The sequence below is a fragment of the Cyrtonyx montezumae genome, unplaced genomic scaffold (genome assembly GCF_038088225.1).
Source record: "Cyrtonyx montezumae isolate F1298 unplaced genomic scaffold, pur_monq_1.0 scaffold_59, whole genome shotgun sequence".
NCBI classification, from domain to species: Eukaryota; Metazoa; Chordata; class Aves; order Galliformes; family Odontophoridae; genus Cyrtonyx; species Cyrtonyx montezumae.
Genome location: NW_027072066.1, coordinates 391141 through 408290, shown reverse-complemented (window position 1 = coordinate 408290; position 17150 = coordinate 391141). Strand labels below are relative to the sequence as shown.

The 17150-nt window shown below is 47.8% G+C and overlaps 1 protein-coding gene across 1 annotated transcript in view; it reads right to left on the bottom strand.

The window, feature by feature from the left end:
• GOLGB1 (golgin B1) overlaps window positions 1-17150 on the bottom strand; it is a 32225-nt gene that overhangs the window by 1086 nt on the left and 13989 nt on the right. Inside the window, exons 11-19 of the mRNA XM_065749217.1 lie at window positions 11672-16710; window positions 8952-10902; window positions 7177-7355; window positions 5985-6132; window positions 4780-4911; window positions 3536-3694; window positions 3314-3408; window positions 2605-2739; window positions 91-196 (exon numbers count right to left, since the gene is read on the bottom strand). Coding sequence (XP_065605289.1) covers window positions 91-196; window positions 2605-2739; window positions 3314-3408; window positions 3536-3694; window positions 4780-4911; window positions 5985-6132; window positions 7177-7355; window positions 8952-10902; window positions 11672-16710 — 7944 coding nt within the window. The remainder of the gene's footprint in view (window positions 1-90; window positions 197-2604; window positions 2740-3313; window positions 3409-3535; window positions 3695-4779; window positions 4912-5984; window positions 6133-7176; window positions 7356-8951; window positions 10903-11671; window positions 16711-17150) is intronic.

Genomic DNA, 17150 nt, shown 5'->3' with positions numbered 1-17150 from the left:
ACCTCATTGCTACAGGCTCTCAATTCTCAGCTGGCATTTTCCTACACCACTCAGCTCACACCAGTGGCAGCTGGGAAAGAAAATTCTTACTTTGCTGCAATTATTATCCATGGAGTCAATCAGCAAGGAGTGCTCGTGACCCGGAGTCATATCGATGCCAGTGCTTAGGGAGGACGTCCACTCACTCGTCTCCAACCTGACACAGAACAAACACACAGCCATGACACCACTGAGCAGAACCACGAGGTGACCCGAGCAGCTCTCCTCAGACACAGCTTCACCAAGTGCCGGGTGCTGCACTTTGGCCACCATAACCCCATGCAATGCTATAGGCTTGGGGCAGAACGGCTTGAAGAATGGAGAGAGGAAAAGGACCTGGGGGTGTTGGTTGATGCTCGGCTCAACATGAGCCGGCAGTGTGCCCAGGTGGCCAAGAAGGCCAACGGCATCCTGGCCTGTATTAGAAATAGTGTAGCCAGCAGGAGCAGGGAGGTGATCATCCCCCTGTACTCAGCTCTGGTACGGCCGCACCTCGAGTACTGTGTTCAGTTTTGGGCCCCTCACTACAAGAAGGACATTGAGGCCCTGGAGCGTGTTCAGAGAAGGGCAACAAAACTGGTGAGGGGTCTGGAGCACAATGAGGAGCGGCTGAGGGAGCTGGGATTGTTCAGTCTGGAGAAGAGGAGGCTCAGAGGAGACCTTATTGCACTCTACCACTTCCTGAAGGGGGGTTGTGGTGAGGAGGGGGTGGGCCTCTTCTCCCTGATAAATAACGACAGGACGAGAGGGAATGGCCACAAGTTGCGCTGGGGAAGATTGAGATTAGACCTGAGGAAACATTTTTTCTCTAAAAGAATGGTCAGGCACTGGGATGGCCTGCCTAGGGAGGTGGGTGAGGCACCATCCCTAGCGCTGTTCAAGAAGCGTTTAGATGAGGTGCTAAAGGACTTAATTTAGTAGTTGGGTAGGGATGGTGATAGGAGGATGGTTGGACTAGATGATCTTGTAGCTCCTTTCCAACCTTATGAACCTATGAACCTATGATTTCTCTTGGTGCTGTTTCTTCTTTGCAGGGATTCCAACCTCTAACTTAGCTGAGGCACACGGGCTGGCCGTGATATTTCATAGCACGTAACTTGCAAGCTGCCAGGGCAGAGGACTGAACTCTTCAAATGCCACAAAATTAATCTAGAAGCCAGCTCTGCTCCCAGAAGCACTGGCTCTTGCCAACTGTTTCCCAGTGACAGACTTTCAAGATTGGTAAGATATTGCTAAAGGATGAAAGCAGCACGGTCAGCATCAGTGATGTGAAATCGGGTGATGTGACGTGAGGGCACCACCACAGACTTCAATGCTGGAAGGGGTTAAGGTTGTGTGAGTTGTGCAGCAGCTGCCAGGGAACTTCACCTTCAGTTTTTCCATCCAGATCATTCTTCTTCATCAGAAACAGCACTTGTGTCAGAAGGAAACCCCTCGACAGTGATGTAGAAGATTCTAATAGTGAGATTAACATAACCTGCTGCACTAAAACTGATCAGAGATGCACACAGCACATGTAGCCACAGTGGAAAATTCAGTGACCAAATCCACTAGAGTGTGGCTCACTGCTTCCCATCCTGACATTCAGCCTCCTTTCCTCTACTGACTAGAACAGCAGCTCTCATGCAACCGGGGATCCGTGGTGACATAAAGACCAAGGTTTGGGCAGCAGGGGGAACCTGCACCAGGAGGCCACGCACTGCTCTGTGCCATCCCTGGCTGCTTCCAGCTGAGCTGGCAACACGTGGCACCTCGCTGCATGCCAAGCCTTCAGAGGGACCCATTGCACAGATGTTTATGTAAAGGAAGGGCAGCAGATCCCGGGGGCAGGAGGACACACAGAAGAAAGCTTGGGAGGGGACACAGAAGAAGGCTCAGGGGGTGGCACGTGGACTTTCTAATACTAAACAGCTGCTAAACAACAGTCAGGAGAGAGTCCAGGGCCCATGTGGACACCCATCTGTGCGACCTATTGTAGGGAACTGCTTTAGCAGAGGTTGGACTCGGTGATCTCCTGAGGTCCCTTCCACCCCCCGTGGTTCTGTGACTCTGATCACCCCTGGCCCCAACCCCCTGCACAACTTTTTTCCTTACCAAAGGGACTGAGTGCAACGGAAGGCACAAAGAAGGGGACTGGGAACAAGGAGAGTGGGGAGGAAGGATGTCCAGACTGAAGCTGTGCCAAGGAAAGGGGCAGAGGGAAAAGGCCCACCCTAAATTAGTTGTTTCTCTATACACAAAGTTCATAGTTTGGGACAATAAATTTATGTTTATGGCAATTTCTCAAGTCAGGACTTCTACCCAAGACAGACAGGAGAATCCTGAGGAGACAAAAACCCAGGAAATATATAAACAAATTTTTTTTTGTCTTCTTCCAAATCTGAGTCCACAAATGATATTTTTCAGTAGTTTGCTCCACAGGGAAACCTGGCACTCCTCACCAGAATTCATCCTACCACGGTTTTTACTCCATTGCTGCACTCTGCTTTTGTCTACAACCGAAGGACACACACAGCACAGTCCAGCAAGGAGCCAGGATCTCCACTTTCAGGACAGCATCCTCACCTGCTGATCTGATCCTGCATTGCAGAGAGCGCTTCCTCGGCAGCGACGCGGCGCTCCCGTTCCTCCTCCAGCTGCTCCTCCAGATACCTCAGGTCTTGCTTCGTGCTGCTATGTAAGCGTTCTGATTCAGACAACCTGTCAGGAAATAAGCCAGCACGTGCCAAAAAGGCCTAACTCCTGGACTGCTCTGCTTCTGTTTTATATACTGATAGAGCAGGAGAACAGGTCCCAACTCTTCCTGCTCACACTTTGGAAAGCAGGAGGAACGGCAGTCTCATGAAGCTCCTCCATCACATCAGGAAGGATTGTACATGACCCTACCTGCCAAAAGCTGTTTACAAAGGGCACCGGGAACCACAGGCTGGGTTTCAATCCCAGACACATTCTCAAGTTAAAAGCATTGAGACCATGCTACTAAATACACATGGGTAGCTACTAAACAGCTGGCTTGGCAAATTAGAGATGCCAGTTTGGCTGGTGATGGTCCATCATAACCACTACCACACATTTCTCTCCACTGTTTGAAGTCCTGTGCAAAGAGATGTTGGTAACTACAACCAGTTACCAGTGTGTGCGACAGCTCCTTCACTTCAGCAAGGTGCTGCTGGGGAACCAAAGCGCTGAGAGCTCTGACGGAGCAGCCCAACCCTGCTCCTCCCGACCCCAGCACCTCCCCATCAGCACTAACACCCCCCCGGTCCCACAGTACCTCAGCTGCAGCTCCTGTAGCTCTGGTGTGTAACTGCTTCCAGGCTCATTCTTTTCTTGGGGTGCTCCTGGAGCAGCATCTGTTGCAAATGACTCCTAAGAGAAGGCACAAATACACAGCAGGGGCACTGAATGACAAGGACAGAAACCGACTACGGTGCTGCTCACTTAGCAGAGCCACCTGCAGTCTTTCCCTCCCCCACACGTAGACAGAGACCCTCACCATGCTCTTGTCTGTGGCCTGCAGCTCCTGGAGCTGCTTCTCCAGCACCAGGCAGCGGCTCAGGACCTCGCTGTAGTGCTGGTGGCTCTCACAGACACTTCGGCCGCTGCCACGCAGCTGCAGGGAAAGGGCATTTTTCTCTTCAAAGACCTGAGACAGCTGAGAAGACAAATCCTGAGCAAAGAGCTCAAGCATTTCCATGATTCCCTGCAAAATTGTTTTCCTTGTAACTGAGGGTAAGAGGTCTATTGAGATATTGCAGGTGTTGCCACCGTGCACATTTCTAAGGTCTGCTGACCAGTGTTAATCTCCAACAGCAGCTTGTGGCCAAGCTGTCCAATGTAGATAGCCCTAAAACATCAGCACAACATACAGGATTGCTCCCCTCTTCCCTCCCAGTATTAAATCTGTGGGAGCAGCTGACAAAAGACCCCAGACTCCCACCTAGAGGAACCCTGCACCATCAGAAATCTTTGGTTTGGTAAAGGGAAGCGCAAACTTCTGCACCTGATCGAAAGCCCATACACCAACACAGGACAGAAAGAGAGGGGAATATGCTGTGTCCTGGGTTACCTCAGGAGAAGTAAGACCAGCAGGCAGAGGGAAGTTACTATCTGCTCTGCTTGGTTCCAGTAAGACCACACCTGGCCTACGGTGACCAGTCTGGGGTCCCTCATTTCACAATGAATAGAGAAATAAGAAAGAGTCCAGAGAAAGTCTACAAAGCTAGTTGAGAGACTGGAGCACGTGATAGCTGCGAGCTGTGCTGCTTTATCCTGGGAAAGAAAAGGCTGAAGTGGAGAGCAGTTTGCAATTACCCCGAAGGGAGCAGTAAAGCAGACGGAGTCGAACTCTGTGGCAGCAGCAGCAATAAACATAATAAGGGTCTTATCCGTGGCTTACAAAAACAAGGTCATTTTCACTGAAAGTGAATAGCAGCATAGGAAAAGGACCCAGAGAGGTTCAGAAATGTATTCTCTTGGAGGTTTCCACCACTACGGTAGGCAAGGGCACGAATGATCCGATTTAACGTTGCTGACAGTGCTGCTCTGAGCAGCAGAAAAACATAAGGGATCATCTCCAGAGGTGCCCTCTAACCAATAGTTCCGATTCTGCGTTCCTCTGGTGAATGTCCACATGAACAGAAAGCCCTACTCCTGCTCCACGGGCCCCACTGACATCCGCCCTCTTACCCACATTCCTTAGCCCAAGCTCTGCAAGCAGAAAACACAGCCTGTCTGTACCTTGCTGTTCAGCTGCTGAATTCGGAGCTCTTTTTGGTGCAGTTCTTTCAGGCTGTCGCTTAACTGAGCTCTCAGATGTTTTATCTCTGCTTCCAGGCTGGAAAAGTCTCCTCTCACTGCTTCTGGAGAGATCTGGCAGGGAAAGAACAAAGAAAAATACATCACACGCAACGATCTCGTTTCCACTCTACTTTGCATTCCAAGCCTAAAGCCCTACGTTGTTCCTACACCCGAAACTTGGTCTGCCCAAGCAAGCCAAAACACACGGCGAATGAACAGAAATATTCCCAAAGCCATCCGGAACATCAAACAGTGAGGAAAGATCACTGAACTGGCACATAGCTTTGAGGAGTCATCCTGACTGCCACACAGGAAGAAGAGTGTATGAAAGAGAAAAGAAAACCAGGAAACAACAATGAAAACCCACAGAGTGATGTCCTTATTGCTGCTGCCCAGCACAGACCAGCAGGTTTACACTGCAGCACTCCCCTGGGGCTGGGGGGGGAACAATCACACGTGCTCGGTTCTAGGTTTTAATTCGCACACATGCACGTGTGTCCAAGGGGGAAGAGGGGATTTCCCCCCCTCCTCCACCAACATCAAAGTGTGTCACTAGAGCACTACAGATGTTGGCAGGACTTGCTCTAGCACTGGACACGCAGGTGGTGAGCAGACCGAGCAGAGCACCCAACAGACTCCACTCCACTTGTAGAGAACTGCCACGTGGAAGGAGGAGGCAGAACGCTCAGCTTCCAACCCTCAGCCTCTCTGGGCACAGGCCAGGGCTGTAGATTCCTGACACAATATGAAAAGCAATACCAATCCCGTAAAATACTTACAAACCAGAACACGATGTGACAAGGGACTAAACCAGAAAATAAGATCTCAGATTCAAATCAGTGCAAGAAGCAATTCTAAAACTGACAGATCAGAAGAGCTGAGAGGTTCCAGAAAACTGCTCAGAAGGAATTCTGGTGGCCCAGGAAACCTCACCTCTTCTCCTCTCTGTCTCAAACATCAGGAGCAAAGGGAGGAGTGCACAAGGTTACATCAGAGCTCTGCAAGTTGCATGGCTGGTGTAAGCCTTGCTGGGCACACGACAAAACGCAGTGCCAGTCCGTGTGATGTCTGACCTCCAAACCTGCACGCAGCCTGCTAATTTGGCCCGTTTCCACACAGTACACCATCTGCACATTTCCACCAACCTTCTTCTGGTACTGCTCCTCCACAGCCTGGGACTTGCTGAGGGGCGGCCTCATTTCCTGCACGAGCTGCTGCTCCTTTTCTGCCATGAGCATCAGGTACTGCTCTTTGATGCTGCTGTTCTGCTTCTCCCAGGTGGTTTTCTCTTGCCTGCAAAGCATCGTGCAAAGGATATTTCCAAAGGGTTAACAGTGCCACACAGGACATCCAGGCACCCGGCTCAGAACGAGCCAAGGAGGACTCCAACTATTTCCTACCATCACCCCGCGCCAGATAAGAAGTTGGATATCAAAGACAAACTAAAGCAAAAGGACTTCAGCACAGGAACCCTAAAAGCAAGGTTAAAGAAGTTGTCTCCACCCGGCTCAATGCTGCAGGCTGTTTGAGACTCACACTTTTGATATTCTGGACATTTTTTTGTTCTTGGCATACAAAGAGTTTTTTGCTTTCTAGAAAGTTGCTGTCAGTGCCACTTCTCATCACAGCATTGGCATTACCACATTCAAACACGCACATGAGAGCCACTGCATAGATCGCAACACAAAGATGTGGGCCTTGGTTTCACTCGTGTAGTAGGAGCTGCCTAGGACATAAAATTCTCTCACTCATTACTTCGGGATCTCTGAAGAATTTGAAATTATTTTTTCCCCCATTTCTGGAATACAGCACGTTTGCCTGAGTGGGTTTAGTCCAGGAGAGGATGACAACTCACCAGCCTTAAATTACAGCCTTTCTTAATAGAAGACATAAAGCAAGTGAGACAAAGGATCAGACCATGACATGAAATGAATATTTCTCATCCAATTACATCAGTCAGATAATAAAGGGTGTTCATTCCCTTATCAGCTCAGAGTGGAGAGTGCTATGATTATATAAAAATAAGCTGCAATACAAGAAATAGAGGACGCTTTCTCTGAAACATGATGCTGGCCACCATCGGAGGAAATAATGAAACCAAAAAGGCCATTCAACTACTTTGCAGGGGCATCTCCCCTCACTACGTTGGGCTGTAAATCCCCACCCTAAGTCTGATGCGTAGAGCTGAAACAAGGAAACGTGTGCCCACTCTGACGAGGGCAGGAGATGCAACGCAGGTAAGGTGGAGGTGCCCAGCACTTTGCTTTCTGCCCACGACGCTTTGAAACAAACGACCCCTGCCATCTCTGAGGGGGTGAGGAGAATGACAGCTCTCACCTCAGCTGCTGAAGCTCCTGCTGGCAGGAAATACTTTCTTGCTCCAGCTGCTCCTGGCGGCGGCGCTGCTTATCCACCTCTTGCTGATACTCCTGCACTTGTGCCTTTAAGCGAGAGTTTTCAGCCGATTCTACCCCGACTTGTATGTACTGCTGCTGTAGATTCTTCAGCTCCCTCACCTTTAAGTAAAGGGAAATATCACTACCAATGTTAACTGAGCAAGCAGCTGTGTCTATTATTCACAAGCATTTGAGAACGTTTTTCACCACGGCACTGCGTTCAAACGACAAAGACACTGGAAACTCCCATCACAACAGTCTCCTAAGAGGAGCTGAGCAGAAGGGCAGCCCCAAGAAGTCTGCTGTGAGGAAGAGAGCAGTGGGTTTTGAGACCTCCCATAAAGACATGACGCACAGCAACAAGGCAGCCCTGGCCTACACCACCGGTCTGACGATGCAGAGGAGGCCGTGAAGGGAGATGGAAGGAGCTGGCTCCTGGATGGGGTGCTCACTGCAAACCAGGGAGGTCAGAAACTACAGTCCTTCCAACAGTCTACTCTGACTGGAATTAGAAAGCTGTCGTTACCCCACCATTGGTTTCTGAGGATAGAAGACTGATTCTGGGGTCAAGGCAGCACTGAACAAACTGGGAGATCCCTCTACCAAGGACCGATCTCAACATCAGCAGCACTGCACAGACACGTAAGTTCAAGAAAGCAGAAGAGACATAAATCTAGAACTAGTTGAGATGCTGATGGCCAAAGGGGGGAAGCAATGGACAGTATCATGAAGTATCACAGGATATCCCGATTTGGAAGGGACCCACAGAGATCACTGAGTCCAACTCCTGGCTCCACACAGCACTGCCTCAAATCAAACTGTGTCTGAGAGCACTGTCCAAAACTTCTCTTGCTCACACGGTGGGTGATTGTCCAGCCCTCTGATTTCTCAAGGTCTCTGTGCAGGACCTCTCCATGCTGGGGGGACTCCGCAGTTCCTCTCAGTTCAGTGCTGTTTACAAGCACTGTCTCCTCCTGCCTATGTAGCTGTAGAACCCCTTCTTGTTATCTTTCACATCCCTCACCAAGCTCAGCTCCATCTGTGCCTTGGCTTTCCTAATCCTATCTCTACACACACAGACAACAGCCCTGTATTCCTCCCAGGCTACACAACCCTGCTTCCACTTCCTGCACGTTTCCTTCTTTTCCTTCAGTTTAAGCTGCAGGTCCTTGCACAGCCACTACGGTCGCCTGCCTGCCCTGCTCAACTTCTGGTGGGGGATGGAGACCCACTGCGCCCTCAAAAGGATGTCCTTAAAGAGCTGCCAGCTCTGTTCTGCACCCATGCCCTTTCCCAGGGGATCCCACTCAGCATTTTCTTCAGCAGCCAGAAGTTTGCTCTCCTGAAGCACGGGGTCCTAGCTCTGCTTTTTGCCAGGCACACATTCCTCCAGATCGCAAACTCCACCAAGGCATGGTCACCTACACCCCAGGCTGCCTCCAATCTTAACCTCTGTAATGCTCTTCTCCACATTTGTGAGGACCAGGTCCAGTAGGGCTTCACCTTGGGTTGGTCCATCTATTACCTGGACCAGGAAGTTGTCCTCGAGACAGAGAAGATCTCAGAGCTCCCTTCCAACCTCAGCCCTTCGAAGGTTCTGTGAGGATGCTGATATGACTGTGAAAGCATGTCTAAACGCGCTCAATTTTAAGATCTAAAGAACTTAATCTCCTATAAAGCTTTAAATAAGAGCAGAAAGAGAAAAGAAGGACTTACTAATCTGTCTCTGTCGTTCTGCAAGGAGGACAGTGCCTTCTTAAGGCTAAGCACTTCTGAGGGAGTGGTGACAGTGCTCCCTTCTGCCTGCTGCTTCGCTTCCTCCACCTTACGTGCTTTGTCCAGTTCACTCAGCAGACGGTCTCTCTCATTCTGCAAGCTTGCCATTGCCTTGGAGAAAGATTTGACTTGATTGGAAGAGCCTTCCAGTTCTGAAGACAAACGGAGAAGCTCATCATCTTTGGCTCTGATCTTCTGTTTAAGATCCTCGATCTGAGCCAAGAAACCTCTTTCATCAGCAGCTTTCTGCATTTCCGTAATCTCAGACCTCAACGTGTCTCGGTCCCGGGCAGTGGAATTTTGCTCCTCTTGTAACTGAAGTATCTTTTTCTGAAGATTCTCCACTACATTCTGCTGTTCCCCCAAGTCTGCAGAATATTTCTGTTTCAAAGCTTGAAGCTCCTCATTGGTCTGGTCCCAGTTGTCCTGAAGGGAGCTCATGGACTTCCCGAAAGACTGAATTTGGGCTCTGAGATCTTTGTTTTCATCCATGACTGCAAGAAGTTTCTGTTCCATTTCCATGAGGTCCCGTGCCAACTCTGCTACTCTCTCCTCTGCTGTTTCTGTTTCATTCCTCATTATCCCAGCATCATGATGCAGGTGCTTCAGTTCCTTCCTAAGCCTGTCCTCAGCCTCTCCCACCCTCCTGGTTGCATCCTTCTGAACGCTTACTAGCTCCCCCTCAAGTTCACTTATCCTTTGCTGTGAGAGAGCAAGTTTTCGCTGCAGCTCTCGTGCCTCTTCCTCTTGGGCCTTCAGCTGTGCTTGACACTTCACGACAGGACTCGCCTCACTTAATGCCGTCACCTCACTCTGAGCTTGGGACAGAGAGGATGTAAGGGTTTCAACCTCTTGAGACATGCTGACTTTATCCTCTCTTAAGGCTTCCATGCACTTCCTGAGATCATCCTGAGTACGCTCAGACTCCTTCAGCTGCGTTTCCATGATTGCCTTCTCCTTCTCCAGAGTCTGGATTCGCTGAAGCTGAGTTTTGAGAAGTTGCTTCTGTTGGGAATCCTTAATTGAAATCACTTGGTTCAGATCTTCTCTATACCGCACCAAGTCTGCACTCAGCTTGGCATTCTCTGAGTTTAGGTCATCCATCTGGCTATGAAAGATTCTAATTTCTTCCTTCAGCTTATTGTTCTCAGCAGCAGCCTCTTGGATTACCTGGTCTTTCTCCAAAATGATAACAAGGTGGCGTTCCTCCAGCTGTTTGTACTCTCTCAGTATACGGTCTCTGTCATCTTGCAAAGATGACATGGACTTGGTGAAGGAGTCCAGCTGCACCTTCTGCTGTTTACTTCCTTCTCTGATTATTTTCATCTTTTCAGTGAGATGGTCAAGTTTATCGTTAAGTTTACTCTTCTCAATTTCCAAAGCCTTTTTATCTTCTTCCTCCTTGCTTAGCCTACGCTCCAACAGTGCAATGTCTTCAGAATGTTGCTGCTGTAATTCAGACAGAGCAGCCATAACTGCTTCTTCCTTGGCAGATAGCAAACTAATGATCTTCTGATCTTTGGCACTTGTTTCTTCATGCAGCTTATTTGTTAGGTTCTTGGAAGCCTGCAGATCAGCCTCAAGCTGTTCACAGCTGAATTTAAAACTCTGGATACTGTTTTCGTGTTGCTTGACTATACTCTCCAACTCTTCTCTAACCAGTTCACATCTGGTGAAGGAACTCCGCAAGTCAGCAAGCTGGTCTTTCAGGCTCTGGATTTCTGACTCCAGCTTCTGCTGTTCATTCTGGGACTCACTGTAGAGTTTCTGAGACCCTTCCAGCTGAGTCAAAAGCTCCTTTTTTTCTGCTTGCAACATTTCACACGTCTCTTGATGCTGCTGAATCTGCTTCCTGGACTCTGATTCCCACTCTCTCTTATTGCATTCCAGCCTGAAAAACAAAGAAGGGAAGATCAGTCATAAATTAATGAAGTCTTTCAGGATCCAAAACCACACCGATGGTTTTCGCTTATTATATTAATTGAGAAAAGCCACTGAGTGAATTTTCGAATGATTAGAAATGAAACAGGCTTCCAACGGGACTGACTGAGTCTCCATTCCTGGAGGTAGGTATTTAAGAAACAAGTGGATGTGGCACTTAGGGAAATGATTCAGAGGTGGACTTGGTGGTATTATATCGATGATTGAACCTGATCATCTTAAGGGTCTTGTCCAACCTAAATGATGCTACAGGCACGTTAGCAGTGACAACTGTCCTCTCTAGAACGTGCAGATACGGGAGCCCTTTTGCTGTCAGATACTCCTTCAGTCTTTCAAAGGAGAAATTAATTTCCCTGTACAGCAAGGCTCAGACTTCATTTGCTACAAACAAAGGCACTGTTCTCATGCGGTCAGTATTCGTTTCACAAAATACAACATTTTGATCAAACTTCGATCAAAACAGAACTCCTTCCTCTTGAAAGATTGGCTTTTTTTTTTTCATTTTGGAAATTCCAAGATGAATGGTTTTGGTTTTTTTTTTGTTTCTCCAGCTCCATCTTTCACTCAAAATCTAATTTGGGATTAAATTGGAATGACGCATCCCCATGCTCTACAGACATACCAAGCTTCATCTCTAGAAGTAACAGCTTCCTCACCTCTGTCTGCTGACTCTAAAGGAAATACACTGACACCACCTTCATCATCGTCACTTTCTTTACCTGGATATATGAACCTGAAGTTCTTCCACCTGTGCAGTCATCTGCTTCATCTGCTCCTTCAGCATAACACACGTTTCCTCTTTCGAGCGTATTTCTGCCTCCTTCTTCTGAATTGTCTCTGTGAAGTTCTTCTCCCACATTCTGGATTCATCTATCACTCTATCCCTGTCATCCTGAAGGGAGGACATGCTCTTGGTGAAGGCCGCAAGCTGGGCCAGTGTTTTGTTCAGGCTGCCTTCCAGTTCCTTGGCTTCTCGATCTTTTGCTGTCAAGGAGCCCTGAACATCACGAACACTTGTTTCCATATGGTCTTTCTCCCTCTGCAAAGCTGCCAGCTTCTCTTCCATATTTTTCATCTCCTTTGAGTGCTTGTCTTTCTCCCGTTCCAGTCTTCTCTCAAAGTCCTCATCTTTCTTCTTCATTTGAATTAGAGTACTCTCTTTGTTTGCCCGTAACTCTTCCTTCACTTTGACGCTCTCTGCTAGGACTCTTGCTGCCTCACTCTGAGTGTCATCCAGCACTACTCTGCAGTGAGCAAGCTCTGCCTGGGCTTTCTTGGTGTCTTCTGCTGCTTTAGCTAAAGTTTCTTTGGCTGCTTCCAAATCTTTCTGAGACTCACTCTGGACGAATTCTAGAGCTTTAACAGTTCTTTCTAAACTACTGATCTTCTCCTGGCTTTTAATACAGTCCTTCTGCAGCTGCTTAATCTCCTGCTGCTTCTGCTTCAGCAGCTCCTGCAGCTCCTTCACATGTGTGCTACTGTCTTCCCTCCAAGTGCGTTTTAGTTTTTCTAAATATTCCTTCTGGTTTTCTGAACTTGCTTTCCTTTTCTCCTTTGCCATCTGACGTTTCTCCTCCTCCAGTTCATGTATCGTTCTCTGCAAACTCTGAATCTCGTGCTTCAGTTGTTCATTTTCAATCTGGGAGTCTGTTGCATCTTGCTGATAATTCCCAATAGTCCCGTTAAGTTCTGCCAGCTGATTCATGAGCCTTTCCTCCAAATCATCCTTCTCGGCCTCTAGAACATCCTTCAGTTCTGTCATCCTGATGAGGTCCTCCTTGGTGTTTCGGACCATTTCTTCCATCTTTGCTACTGTGTCCTGGAGAGCATTTAATTCAAGGACTTTTGCTTCCATTTGGGTCTCTAAAGCCCTTTTCTCACCTTCCAAAATCTCAGCACACCTGCGGATATCATCCAGCTGTTGCTCTGAAGCCCTCCTATTTTCCTCTAGTTCAGTGATGCGCTCATTGAGCTCGGCTATCTCCTTTATGTAGGTATTAAGATCCTCAGGTGGGCTACTACCTTCAAATGCTTTTTGTTCCAGATCTGCATTAGGAGACTTCGGTCTAAAACTAAAGTCCACTTGATTTTCAGTCCCCTCTGTTGGTGATGGCGCACCAACTGCCTGATTTGTTTCCTCCTCTGGTGTCTTCAGAGAAACGTACTTGTCCAACAGCTCTCTGCTTTCCTCCAGCTTGGATTCTGTTAACTGCAAGCGATGCTTTAGATCTCCGACCTCTTGAGTAAGCGACTCCTTTTCAACCATTACCGCCTCTAGTTGAGTAGAAAGAGACTGACAGTCCCTCCGAGAGCTCTCCAGCTCTTCTTTCAGGCTAGCATTTGTAAGGAAAGCTACATCAGCAGTCCTGTGCAGATCCCCAGCTGTGGACTGCATCTCCACTCTAAGCTTCTCGTTCTCCTCCTCTAGTTCCAGGATCTTTTGTTGCTTTGATTTTGCAAATTTCCTCATTTTCTCCTTCATTCCATCGATCTCCTGCCCAGCTTCCTGCAGCTGCTTATCTATTTCTTCTTTTTCTGCTTCAGCACTTCTCAGCTTAATGAAAATCTCCTGCTTTTCCTGCCTCACAGTTTCCAAAACACGCTGAATTCGCTCAGTCTCATTACTCACATTCTCATATGACTGCAGGAGAGTTTCATACTCTTTCTGAAGCTCACTGTGTTTCTCTTGCCACTCGGTGCTCTCAGCAGCTTGCAGGCATTTCAAGGACTCCATCTCCTTCTCCTGCTTCTCTTTCTCTAGGAGAACGCTGTCTAGTGTCAGCTTCAGATTTTTACAGCATCCATCAAGATTCTGATTTTCTCCAAGGACTTCATTAACTTCTGCAATCAGTTTTTCTCGCTCTTCAGTGAGCCTTGCTAATTTTTCTGTTAAAGCACCTGTTTCTTTAACATGGCCATCTACCTGGCTTTCCACATCGTTCAATTTGGCACAAAGATTCTCAATGGTAGTTTTAGCATTTGCCAATTCCTCCTTCAGCGATTTACTCTCCTTCAATGCCTCTTTTCTAGAGATAAGTGCAGCTTGCAACTTCCTCTGCATTTGATTCCTCTGTTTAGCTGCTTCTGCATCATCATCTTGCTTGTGCTGAGTTTCAAGCAGCTCAGTTTGCAGTCGCTTGCTCTGTTCCTCATGTGCCTGAGCTTGAGCTTCAATCTGACTGCACAAACTCTTGACAGAGTTTTCCTTTTCCAGCAGCTGTGCCTGTGCACTAGCGAGAGCTTCGCTTTTCTCCCTTAACTGCAAGTCAAGGAATTCAATTTCTTCATCCTTTCGATGCATGAGTGTTCTCAGTTCTTCCAAACGGTCTTCTCTAGAAACTTCCACTCGACCTTCCTCTAGTTCTCCCTGAAGTCCTGCAGCCTCAGCTTCAGCCTGGTCAGAGGTTCTAGTCCGCCCTTCTGACTCTGGCAACAACTGCGCTATGCGCTCTTGCAAATTAGAGACGAGTTCTGATTTGCAAGCTAGTTCCCCTTCCATACAGCTGACCTTACGTTCCAACTCCTCCTTCTCTATCTGCAATTTTTCAAGTTCTGCTTTAAACTCCTCTCCAGAAACATCTGTGACTTGCACAAGTTTGCTGTTTGTAGAATCCTCTGCTTCCAAGCACGAAGAATCCAAAGAGCAGTGATTTCCAGGAGCACTCTTTGTTGTTCCTCTCTGTTCCTGGAGTTGTCTGAGCTGAGCTTGGATGCTTTCGTTCTCCCTCTTCTGCATATCAAACTGTTCTTGCAGGATGTTGTAATCATCTTTCTGCTGTTTCAGCTGCTCTCTGTGATGCCTGTCTTTTTCCTGAGCCTTCTTTATAGTGTCTTTGCGAGATACCACGGCTTCCTGAAGCTTTTTCTGAAGTTGCTCTTTTTCTTGCTCAAGAGTTGAAACCCTCTCTTTCAGAGCAGGCACCTGGTTCTCTTCAAGATTTGTAGCTGCTGCACTGTTTTCTTTGTTTTCTTCATCATCTTTTAGGCCTTTATTGGTTAGTTTATCAGCGATTGTCTGACTTTCCATGCTTTCACCCTTAAATGAATCGACGTTTGTCTTACCTTGCGAGCTTTGCTTCATTTCCTCAATCACCGCCTGTAACTGCGCTTCAGTAGTGTCCTTATCCAGCAGCTCCTTCCGAATACTCAGCAGCTCAGATTCCTTTTCAGAAAGCAGCTGGATCAGATGCTCCTCCCTGGCTGAGCTCTCAAGATGCACTCCTTGGCTTACCCCACATGTTGTATTTTCTTCCCCTTCAGCTTCTCGAGCCCCTGATGCCTCAGACTCACACTCCCTTTTCAGTGCTAACTCATTCTCCAACTTGCTAACCTTCCTCAGGAGTTCCTTCCTGTTGACAAGTGCTGCCTGCAGCTTTCTCTTTACTTGCTCATTTTCACATTTCAGAATTTCAAGTTCACTTCCTGACACCTCACCTTCCTTGTGTTCTACTTCTGTCTCATACCGCTGCTCAGACAGTTCACAGCTCAGATATGCATCTTTCACTTCTGCGTTTTGGTCTTTTCCCTCCTGGGCTTTTAACCAGAGACTTGTTTGTTCTTTGAGACTTTTCAGCTCAGTTTCAAGAGAAAACTTCTCTTCATTCAGCAGTACCATTTTTTCAGACATGCTGACGCTGATCTCTGTCATCTGCCGTTCCTTCTCCAGCAAGGTTTGCTGCAGGCTCTCTATACACCTGCTGCGTTCAGCGACAAGCTGCTCCAGGCCTGCTGCTTCGTGGCCTTTGGAAGCCAAGCTTTGGGAGAGCTCTTCCATCTCAGCCCTGTATTCCCTCAGAAGTTGTTCCAGATCAAGTGCTTCGCATTCCTTTTTCTGGATCTGGCTTCGCATGTCTTTCAGTTGCATGTCCTGATCAGAAAGCTGAAGTTGTGCTTCATCTAAGTCTTTCTGTAAAGCTTCGATTTTTACTTCTTTGGATTTAAATTCATTTTTAAGGCTTTGGATTTGCTCCTTCAGAAGACTGCTCTGACTGTCTGACAGCCTCTGCTTTTCTGAAAGAGCTAGATCTTCCTCCAGCTGCTTCACCTGCTCCTGCAGTTCTGTCGTGGTAGAAAGGTCCTTCACCTGACACAAGAGCTGATCTCTTTCTTCTGCCAAAGCACAGAATGCGCTGTCAGAATCCTCCACCTTTTTTCTGTATTCTTCAGCCAGCTGGTTTAGTCTGTTTATTTCTGCATCTCTTTCTCCCAGATCTTTCCGATGGGATTCTTCCGATTTCTGCAGAGTCATTTGCAGTTCTGTAATTTGGTTCTGCAGATTTATCAGCTCTTGAGATGGAAAGGTGCCAGGCTCTGGAACTGCTGCAGAGCTTTCCTGCGTTGCCCCCATTACCCCCCCTGTGCCATGAACAGAGGTCTCCTGTGGTACGTCTTGAAGACCAGTTTTGTTTTCCTGAAGCGCATTAATTTGCTGTATTTCTGCCTCTCTCCGTAACGAGCTATTGTCCAGCTCGTTTTGGGTACCTGAAGCCTTCTGCTCTTCCCTCCCCAGAAGCCATGCCTGGGAATTCTCTTCCAGCTGGTTCCCTTCTCCTCCTGACTGGTTAACTGCAGAAGTTTGGATGTTTGGGTCCCTGAGCTGTCCTTTCAGAAATGCAATCTCCTCATGAGCTTCTTTCAGTTCCAGCAGCAAAACTGACAGCTCCTTCTGTTTCTCTGCAGCAAGATAATCTCGAATCCCAGATGGGCAGTTTTCTTCGGTAAACTGCTCGTCTCCATTGGGAAAGCCATCTGTTCCTGCCTAAAACACAACACAAGGTTTGAATTTTCCTCTGAATGCTGCCTAAGGGGCACTTTCCATTGTCCCTAACCCATGCTAGCAGTTGCAATCAGTAACAGCCTCATTAACAACAGGAAGACTCTTCAGCTCATTTCCCTTCCTGAAGTTGCAGCGTGGGACTCCAGCTTTAGGACTGCATCGTAAATGAAGCTTCCTGCTTTTGAAGTGTCTCAGTTCTGTGATTCTTTGAGCTACTCTTCTAGACTTACCCAGCCACATCTCCACACTACAGATATCATATCCACAGTCTCTGAATGAGGAGGTTTTGACCCTGCTTTACATGTCTGCTTACGATGGGCAAGAATCCATGTCTGCTTAAGGTGGACAAGAATCCACGTCGACACCCATATTCCAGTACGTGGTTATCTCCAAAATGAGCACACTAAACAAAACATCTGGTC